General features: G+C 40.5%; 1 protein-coding gene across 1 annotated transcript; it reads right to left on the bottom strand.

Annotated features, from left to right (window-relative positions):
- Nucleotides 1-3373: 3373 nt before the first annotated feature.
- LOC140064458 (keratin, type I cytoskeletal 19-like) lies at nt 3374-9030 on the bottom strand. Its single transcript, XM_072111388.1, has 8 exons — nt 8532-9030; nt 7310-7392; nt 7004-7160; nt 6763-6924; nt 6550-6675; nt 5936-6156; nt 4614-4642; nt 3374-3544 (listed from the first exon to the last, which is right to left on the bottom strand). The coding sequence occupies exons 1-8, from the start codon at nt 8964-8966 to the stop codon at nt 3474-3476; spliced, it is 1284 nt and encodes a 427-aa protein (XP_071967489.1). The 5' UTR covers nt 8967-9030; the 3' UTR covers nt 3374-3473.
- Nucleotides 9031-10761: the final 1731 nt, after the last annotated feature.

Raw genomic sequence — 10761 nt, 5'->3', positions numbered from 1 at the left:
CTCTGGGATCGGGACAACATCAGAGTGAACTTTCTTAGGCCCACAATAGAATATCATTGTTTGGAAAGTCTGATAATAAACAGACCCTACAAAGTATTGGATCCAAAGTCACCTCCAAATGTGTTACAGTCTTGTCATAAATGCCCATTAATACGTTAGAACTTGTACCACTATAATATTCTCTGGGATGCTGGCAAAGACTGATAAGTGAATATGTCAGCACATACACTTGAATTGTGATTTACCCACTGACTGGCCATAAGTATGAGATTCATGGAAGGCCAAAACTCTGCACCTCAGATCAGCTGTTCTCATGAGCTGATAAACTGAGAATGGAAAAGCAGACAGGTGCATTGGTTGATTAGTATTAATAGTTGATAGGCTGTATTTTAAAGTGGTATTCTGGCAATATTGAATGTCTGATACAAAAACTCATAAAGCTGTAAATAATTAAATATGACAAAACTCAATGTCATTCATTACAAAATGGAGCTTAAATAGTTTTATGATTCACAAAATTTTATGGCCTCTCTAAAGTAGGTGGAGTTATCGGCAAGATGGCCACCAATGGAAACTACAAGTCCCATGATCCTTTAATTCTCGGTAGCAGCTCCTCCCTCTTATGCTCTGCTCCCAGTGGTGATCTAACAGACTGTCTTGACCTGTTACCATAGTAATGATGTGTGAAAGTTCCATCACTGCACATTACATCACTGAAATGACGTCTCACCACAACACTGGCCAAACTGGATGCACTGCCTCCAACTGACTACAGCCAAACATAGTGGTGATCACATAACTTGCCCAGGCAGGTGCAGGACATGTGATGTGGACATGTGACCAACGGCCAGCTTCTGTTCTGTGTCTGCACCTCACATAGAAAATCAATGGACTGATTAAAGGTCCAGGAGCATTTTAATTCTCCATCATAGTGTATGTTTCAGCTAAGGGGAGCAAAATCTTAAATAACAACTAATTAGATATTAGCTTATATTTTAAGGACCCATTTTAATATGAATTATGCTTATTCCTGGGATTTCCCTTTAACTCCCATTTAAATACTCTTATGAGCAGGGCCCTCACTCCTATTGTGTGTTGTTATTACTCTGTAACATCCTATTTTTTATGTAAATGCACCCTACGATTTGTAAGTCACTACGGAATAAGACTTCATTATAAAAATAAAGATTTATTATTTTTTATACATGAGAGCTGATCGACAGTTACCAGTTCTGACCACTAAACAAAGAATGAAGCTTTCTGCTCAGATCCGTGTTTTATGTCAATATGTGATGCAGAGAGATAAGATCTAGTAAAAGAGATTAGGAGAAGGCAGTGTTTTCTGCACCATCTATATGACCAATATAGGAATGTGTACTTTCGTCAGTCTCTTGCCAGTCTTTGTCCCCAATGGGGCTCGCAATCTAATCAACCTACCAGTATGTTTTCGAGTGTGGGAGAAAGCTGGATGACCTGGAGGAAACCCACACAAACACAGAGAGAACATACAAACTCTTTGCAGATGTTGAGCATGGGACTTGAACCCAAGTCACCAGAGCTGCAATGCCACTAAGGCACCATGCCGGCTTTATTCATTAAAAATGTTAAACATTTTCTATCCAATAATTATCCTTACAACAAGCCAGTTTAAAGGATTAATGCGAGCTGTAGCACTAACATGGAAACAGGGGCTTCTTTCTTCTCTACCGTATATACTGGAGTATAAGCCAACCCGAGTATAAGCAGAGGCACCTAATTTTACCACCAAAAAACGGGATAACCTATTGACTCGAATATAAGCCAATGGAGGGAAATGCATTGTACACAGCCCCCTTTAGTATATAGCCTTCCCCTTTACTATAAAGTCAGTCAGCCCCCTTTAGTATATAGCCTTCCCCTTTATTATAAAGTCAGTCAGCCCCCTTTAGTATATAGCCATCCCCGTGAAGTATATAGCTAGCCAATCCCCAGTTTGCCCAGCACAAAAAAACCAAACTGAGTACTCACCTTTCCCACACCACAGGCCCGACTGGTGCACACTGTGATGTCAGTGGCGACTGACGTCATAGCTGTGCGCCCTCTGCGCATGAACCTGCCGCTGCCAACAGTAGAAGAGAAGACCTGCAGGGGGGTGCCGGAAAAGTGAGTTTTGACTTTATTTTTGAATCAAGTATAAGCCGAGTTTGATTTTTTCAGCACATTTCTTGTACTCAAGTATATACTTGAGTATGTACATCTCCAAGCCCTGTTTGTATCCAACAATGAGGCGTTTTATTTATTACACATTCTTATTTTGGGCCTTCTTGTTGATTGTAACCTCATCAAATTGTTTTGGTTGTTACATTTTGGATAACACATGACTTGGGTTTCTTTAAGGGTGAATTTTAAAGCACATCAATTAATCTGTATTTTTTAACACTCCTTATATTTAGCTGGGAATAATTTTTGTTAACCATTTACGGAGTAAGTTTGGTGTCTCCAACTTCTGCCACTAGTTACTTTTGAGGATTAAATTCAATAAAACATTTAAAGTGAAGTTGTCAGCATAAATTCACCTAATAAAACACTAGTATGGTGTCAAACAGCAAAATTCACCTCCTTTCCTCTCCCCCTCCTTTTCCCCCAACAAAGTATTACTGTGTTACATATTTAAGCCAGTGATTCTTCCTGTTTGAAAACGCTGTTATGAATAAGGAATAATAATATTCAGAAAAGTGGCGTCCGCAGATGTGCTTTTTTAAGTAAATTTTGTTTTTAATACTTTTTCCCATATCCCATGCTGGAGCAACTATTTTTTAGCATTTCTCAAACAGATAAATACCTTCAAGATCAGTTTTCTTGTGAGTATAAAATGAGTATAAATTGGTTGTATAAAGTCAAGGAGGCAGAGATTTGTAACAGAGATTTTCAAGCTCTCTCTTTCTAATCACTAATCTGAGGTCAAGAAGTTCTGTGTATGCTGTCAATCACAGAGGAGGAGGCGTAACGAGGCAGAGAGAGCTTGACTTCCGTGTTAACTTCTCCGCCTCTTTGACTTTATACAACCAGTTTACATCTCACTTTAAAGTTAATTTTGTGGATGATGGAACCAAGCTGAGCATAAAAGACAACACATCTGGAAGTTGTAAAGCTGCTAGACAAGATACTGGTAATTATTTTTTACACCAATTACTGATGACAGGTTCCTTTTAAAGCCATAACCCCTAGATGTGTGCCATACAGTGACCTCAGAGTCCAAAATTCTCTGTATTCCAAATTGCCTGCAAAAACATAAAGAGACTGGGAAGGACAAAAAAATCTAATCTACTTTTGTCATTCATGAAGTATTTAATGGAATTTTGTATTTCTAAGCAGACATCATGACACAGTGATGTTGTAGGTGTTGCTAAATTGCTTTATTACAACAAATATTCTTTGTTTATGGCTTTTTCATTCATTTGCAGAATTGAAGAATAGAAGAGTCATTGTGCACATTATTTCTTCTCAGCTGCTGAAGTCACAGTAGTTTGAACCTTGGTAGTGGTTGTTGTGGTTGTAGTCGATCCTAAAAGTACGGACAATGTGAAACAATAGTGTGCATGACCTCATTCATTTATGTAAGATGCAAAGATATCCAATAAATACACTGAATAGAAAAAGAAGTGTTAAATATTTTTCCTAGACACGGTGGTTGGGGTATTGCTGCCATATTCTGGATTAATGCTACACCATACACAGCCTATGGGTACAAGTGGCTCTGCTTCTGGAACATCAAAATATCCAACCCTGCTCTTAGTTGTACCATTCCTTAACCTCTCTATAGCACCCAGTGTGTGTTTGATAGGGAACATATTAAATTTGAATCTCTGTTTGGCCACTGGCTTTGTTCAACAATCTCTATCAGTGGTGTACTTGCTACTTTTCTCTATAGGACATGGTTTTATCCACTCCTATTTTCGCGGTTGAGAAAGGGACCTTGGTACAAGCTTCAAAGTGACCCAGGCTGATGGTCATAGGATGTTGTCATCCAGGTCACCACTGGTGCTGGCGTTGTGGTAGCTCTGAGGGCAACATAAGCATTTTCTGGGACTGCACCCATTTCCAGTATTTCCGATAAGAGGTGAGGGACAGGTTGTCTATGATTTTCACATTCTCCGTACCATTCTCCCTCTACTTTCCTTAGCTCTCAGACCTATCTGATTCTAATGTAAATCTGCAATTAGGCTCTTTAGTGCTGCCCGTTCCTGTCTCTCTGCCATTTGGGAATTGTCTTTCACATTTGGATTAATAAGGTTGAGGATGTTTGGAGAATGTAAGTTGATGTCACTCATACTGAGTTGCCAGGGGTGTTGCTACATTGACATACTGTATATTTGACTCTATATTAGTAGATGCACAGCCAGCAGCTATGACACATGAAGCATCAAACTCACTATACAAATAATATACCTGTGGGCTAAATACTTGTTTTGATCTTTCCCAATTACCAAATAAGCATGCAAGTTAGCCAAATTTGTATGTGTTCTTTATGGACAGAGAACAGAAATCTCAGAAAGACCTCTCTGGCAATGGTCTATATGTATAGCTAGCTTTAGTCTCCTTAATTTCTCTACTTCAGTGTACAAGAAGTTTACCTGCACTTTCCTTGTGAGATCCACCAACGCTGTAAAAAGAAAAAAGGCAAATTATGATGTATACATTGTTAAATACTGTTTATATTTGCAGAATATATACTTTGTAGATCTGTGTTCTCTCTCAAACATTAAGGGCCACATTAACTAAAATCAGTGCACAGTGTGGCCCTATGTCTTTTATTTAGCCCCTGCTATTTGTAGAAGCAGAAGTTGAATAATTGTAAAAACTGTAAAAGTAACTATCAATTTGTTTGATTTTTACAAGTGATTGGTAGGTGGAAAAATACAAGAAGAGATGTCCAAGTGTTGAGAGTAAGTAGTTTTTCCAGTCACACTGATAGCTAATTCAATTAGTTTTATTGGGGATAATACAACAAACTTTTAGTGACGTTTCGGTCAAAAAACTGACCTTCTTCAGACACAGTTTGTAGATATAGAAGACATAGCATATAGTAGCATGTGGCGCAGGCTATGGGTATCTTTAGGTATAGGTAAATTTCTCACAAATGATGAGAGTGGCTTATTAAAAATTCTCAATACCTTGCCTAAAAACTGTCTCTAAAGTCTTTAAATTGTATGTCTCTAATTATTCTACAATACTGTAATATGTAGAGATATGCAGACAAGAGCATAGTGGCTATAGGATTGTCCAGGATAGAGAAAGAAGATTTTTAGCGATTTTAGGCAGGGAAAGTCCTATTTTAACAATATTTTAGACGTAAGAGGTATGTTTACTATGGCTTTTGTTAGACAGGAATAGCAGAGGTATGTTACTGAACCTACAATACTTCAGTATTTAAGGCTGAATATAGTTTCTCCTTTGCAATGCCCAACAAAAACGAAAAGGAAAAACTTATCAGCCTGTTTTTGTATGCAAAATTCATTAGAAAGAAATAAAGTACTAGGTGGTGGTTCCACCTCTAGGACCACAACCTTACAGTAGAGTCTCTTGACATAAAAGCATATCTGTAGTGGCCACTAAATTAAGTAGCTGCCACCCATATGCACAGCACGTCTTCCCTATTTTACTTAACTTTGAGAATGTTGGGTCCCTTACATAAAAGTTACAGGCTCCCATGCACAGGCATTGCCTTCCCAACAATTGGGTCAAAATTTGTAGCTTGTAGAGCAGTTTCTAATGATAAGAAAGGTACCATGTGTAAATCTATATGCCCAAAGTAAGATAGACATGCTAAATCTAAAAATATTCTTAGCTAAAATAAAGAAGTTTTTTGGGGGGAAGGTAGCTTTAGGAATAGGGGGCTTTGAAGAGGGGATCTAGGTTACAGAGTTCAGCCATTCCTCTTTGTTGAGGTAATCACCTTTGATCATGCTCTTCCAACAGTTTACGGTATGTGCCAATCTCCGCCTCCAAGTGAGCCTTGATATCCAAGAGTGTTTTGTACTCCATATTCTGGCGTTCCAGGTCAGATCGGAGATCTGCAAGTTGAGACTCCATACCACCAATAATATTCTGCAGCTGATGAAGTTGGTTGGCATATCTAGCCTCGGTCTCTGCTATGGAGGCCTCCAGTCCTGCTTTCTGATGGGAGATAAGGTGAGAAGAGGAGAGAACTCAAATGCTATATGTTTGACAATTTTACCACTATCCCAACCGTGACCATTAAGCCCCATACAAATATGTATTAACCTTTCCAGTTTATAGTTCTATTGCATTTCAAATGTTTATGTACATCTACCTTTCTTTCTTGGATCCCACTAAACTCCAAAATGGCTTATCCATGCATTTTCTAATATGTGGTGGTAGGTTTGCTCTAGATTCTTACTGATGCAAATACTATTTTAAGTTAATACAATAACCATAAATATTATGAAAATCTCAGGGTCCACTGACATTATCCCATGCTGCTTCTTGTGCGCCATTTGCATTGCTTCGGTATGCTATGTATTTCTAACCCCTGAGCTGTAGAATTACCATGCTGTGTTGCGATTGCAGCTCAATCTCTAACCCATGCAAAGAACGTCTCAGATCAGTGATTTCAGTTTTGCTGGACTGTACTTGTTCCGTGTTAGAAACCATTTCCTTTTGGAGGGATTCACTCTAAAAATAAAAAAAAAGGTATCAAAATCTATTGTATAAAATGTTAGGTTGATAGTTGGATAGATGATAGATCGAATAAACATGTACCTGAGACAAGTACCAGGCCTCTGCATCTCTCTTGTTCTTCTCAGCAATGTACTCATATTGATCTCTCATTTCAGCCAATGTTTTGGTCAGGTCAGTCCCTGGAGCTGCATCCATCTCTACATTTACTGTGCCTCTCATGAGTTGGCCCTTCTCACTCATCTCCTGAAGAGACAGTAACAGGAGAAGTCAGACACCTGTAAATCTCAAATTAAAAGATAACTTTTTACAGTAGACATTTTACCTCCTCGTGGTTCTTTTTCAGGTAGGCCAACTCTTCCTTTAGGTTTTCAATCTGCAGCTCTAAGTCAGATCTGGTGAGGGTTAATTCATCCAACACTTTACGCAAACCATGAGTATCAGACTCAACACTCAGTCGCATAGACTGCTCATTCTCATGCCTGAAAAAAACAGAGTTTTATCATTTTGGTAAAGCTTCAAACTCCTGCAGACCTCTATGTATGAGCAGGTGAAATATTATGGTTGGTCCTAAATATAAGATGTAGCATAGTCCTAGTTACATGGAGATCCCTTCATCATTGAAACTTACTTGAGTTTAAAGTCATCAGCAGCAAGACGTGCATTGTCGATTGCCAGTAAAACATGATTGTTTTCCATGGTAGCATTGTGGATCTGTAAATGAAATGGGTAAATTTGCGTTCATTTCAAGAAAGAAATCAACAGACTTTAGTTGTAGACCACTGATCTAGGTCATATTTTTATTCTTATTATGCCCAATTTGCACTTTTCATTAATCAGCTTAGAAAGGTTTGATTGTATAGTATATGCTCTATGGAGTGTAAGATTTACTGGATCCCTGACTTAGGCCTATCCTTCAGACTTAATGCCATGAAACAAGGGCTCCTGCTCTGGTGTGCATTTAATCTCTTTGTTTTATTTAGTTGGCCATTCATTTGGACTCATTGCAGGGAAAATACATTACCAGCATTAGAAGTAGTAGTTGTAATAGTAGGAAATTCATTACCAGTAGGCTATAGTTGGTGCTAAGTGTTAATCACTGAAGCTGGACCATCCACAATCAGCTGGCCTTTACTATTTGCATTTTCTTTATACATCTTGATGGTTAAAATGTCTCTGTCTCTCTATCCTGTATCATTGGAAAAACCAATGCCCATGTGACCTCTAGTGAAGCTCTCTGGATAATAATTTACTTATCCCCAGGTTGCAATGGTCAAAAGTAAGAGTTATTGTAGGTGTTTGCAATCAAGTTTTTTGATAATCATTGTTCTCTTGACAGCCCAAAATTATGAATATCCAATTGTTACAGAGATGAAAAAAATACTTTGGAGTTATACCAGTTCCAACATACAAATTTAACTTAAGAACTAACCAACAGAACACATCTTATGTTTAACCTGGCAACTACCTGTGACAGCAGAAAAGGCAGTAATGTTATAGAGACATAACGTAATGGGAAGAAACCCATTGGAAGGAGTCCACTGTCATTCTATAAAAACATGACAGTTGAGTAACCCTTCCTCGACTGCCTACTCTCACAAGTATGTACCAAAAACTGTCTGTGTCAAGTCACATACATTTTATTATTTACTTGCCAACAAAACTTATTATTTTGTCGTCTAAAAGTGATAACCCACAATACATTATGTGCATTCCATTTTAAACCCCAAGAAAAAATTTTAGCAATTCTGCAGTTCTTCAAATATGACCATGTTTATTTATGACATTCTCCCTCCTGGTTTTCCGCAAAGCCAAACGAACAAGAGTACTATTGCAAATATTGTCTTAGTTACCTTTTCACGCAGCTCCTCGATTGTGGTGTAATAGGGGGAATAGTTTTGTTCACGCACAGTGATTGACCCCTGCTTCTCGTACCATTCATGGATCTTATGTTCCAGATCAGTATTGGCGTCTTCCAGTGAGCGCACTTTGACCAGGTAATTAGACAAACGGTCATTCAGATTTTGCATGGTGTATTTTTCATTCCCGGATAGCAATCCATCTCCACCGTGGGAAGCAGAGCCTCCACCGAAGCCAGATCCACCTGCTCCACCACCACCAAATGCAGAGGACAAGCTGCTAGAAGATACCAACCTGGAAATCGACTGGGAGATCCCTGAACCCCCAAACCCACCATGAATGTTTGACCCTCCATAAACTCCTGAAAGCCTAGAGGAGATGCCACTGCCTCCCCTGGAAGTGCTGCTATGGGCATAGCTGTAACTCATGGTGACAATGAGGTATCAGTGCGGAGACTTTGAAAACACCTGTTGAAATAAGCTTGAAGAGTTCATCAAGGTCGTTTTTATGCTGTCCCCATCTGTGGTTGCCATGGTGAATTTGTGTACATGTTTAATGTAGACTCCTACTTGGACCCGTGCCGGCCTGATACCATTCCAAACTTTACTTATCAGATTCCTCTCTTGCAGATGCGTATCAGAGTTTCATTCTCTTGTTCCCTCCCAGAACAAAGACAGTACTCAGTGCTCAGCCCAGGGCTATGAGTGCCACATCAGGTTACCTTTCACTATTTGTCAAAAAGTAAATACAGCTTCTCACAGCCTTGTGTAAATAAACTTGTACTTTTCTAACAAAGAATATATTAGGGTGAAAAAGGTCAATTTTACGATTGCAGAGATAAGCCATTCTTTTGGTTGTAGTAAAATGAGATATACTTCAAGACAGATTCTTCTATTAGCTGTCATATAAATAATAGGACTAGATGGGCAGCATTCAGGTAAATTCATCTTATGAAAAGCATGATAAGTTTCAGGGCTAGTCATTTAGCAGCACTGAGAGGGCCTCTGGAGGTAAGAAACTTTAGACCAGTTTCCCTGACTCTGTGTCTGTTCCTGACCTCGAGCCTGTACTCCGTTTCTGTTCCGCAACCTCAGCTGCCACCATGAGCTAGTCACACCTGTGGAACGGCCTGGTGGCACCCTGCCGCAGCAGGAGCATCCCGCTTTGTGGTGGGCTCTGGTGAAAGCCAGGTGCCACTTAGCTTCCGGTCCTCGGTGTCGACTAGTTCCATCTCCCGTGTCCAGAGGGTCCACAAACCCAGAACCCTGACAGTAAAATCCGGCCATGGACCCTTCCGAGATGCCTCTTCCGATACTGGCTGATATTTCCAGGGTTGTCGCCCAGCAGTCCCTGCAGATTGCTTCACAAGCAGAACTACTTGGTCAAGTCACCGTGGCACTGCAACAGCTGATTTCCTCCATGCACCAGCTTCAGGCTCCAGCGACCATTTCTGCGGCAGTTCCTGCAACCCCTCCTGTTACTCCAACTTATCTACCAGGGGCATAACCTAGGCTCAGACTCACTATGCCTGTCAAGTATGATGGCAATCCCAAGTTGTGCAGGGGCTTTATTACCCAGTGCTAGCTGCACATAGAACTGATGCCATCCCAGTTTGTCACCAAACACTTAAAGGTGGCATTCCTCGCCAGTCTACTTTCTGGGAAGTCTACACCTCTTTTGGACAGAGACGATCCAGTCACAGCCACCCATACTGCATTCCTGGCTGAATTCCGCTCCATGTTTGAGGAACCCGCACGAGCCTCCTCTGCTGATACAACGCTGCTGGACCTGTGCCAAGGAGACTCGACCGTGGGCGAGTAGGCCATCAAGTTCCGTTCTCTGGCTTCTGAGCTCTCCTGGAACAACGCTGCCCTGGCTGCTACTTTCAAGAAGGGACTGTCTTCCCAGGTCAAAGATGCATTGGCCGCTCATGACTTCCCGGATAATCTGAGTGGTCTCATCACCCTGGCCACCCAGATACATGTGCGGTTCATGGAGCAAAGAATAGCATCATGAACAACCACAGACTCCACAACTACCTTGTTTTGCTCTGGTCTCCAAAAGGCCACTCCAACCTCTGGACGCACAGTCTGAAGTGGAGCCTATGCAAGTCGACAGAGCCCGTCTCACCGTCAAGGAAAGTTTCAGATGTTGTCAGGAGAACCTCTGCCTGTACTCTGCTAGTCCCAAACACTTCATTGGGGCTTGTCCTGTTCGTCCCCC

Source organism: Engystomops pustulosus, chromosome 6 (assembly GCF_040894005.1).
Source record: "Engystomops pustulosus chromosome 6, aEngPut4.maternal, whole genome shotgun sequence".
Taxonomy (NCBI): domain Eukaryota; kingdom Metazoa; phylum Chordata; class Amphibia; order Anura; family Leptodactylidae; genus Engystomops; species Engystomops pustulosus.
The sequence above is the reverse complement of the archived record's forward strand: the minus strand, read 5'-3'. Positions and strand labels throughout refer to the sequence as shown.

Coding starts and splice junctions, on each gene's coding strand:
- LOC140064458 (XM_072111388.1), bottom strand. CDS start 8,966: ATGAGTTACAGCTATGCCCATAGCAGCACTTCCAGGGGAGGCAGTGGC. Junction 6,676..6,762: donor AGGCCTGGTACTTGTCTCAG/GTACATGTTTAT, acceptor TTTTATTTTTAG/AGTGAATCCCTCCAAAAGGA. Junction 6,157..6,549: donor TGCAATCGCAACACAGCATG/GTAATTCTACAG, acceptor ATCTCCCATCAG/AAAGCAGGACTGGAGGCCTC.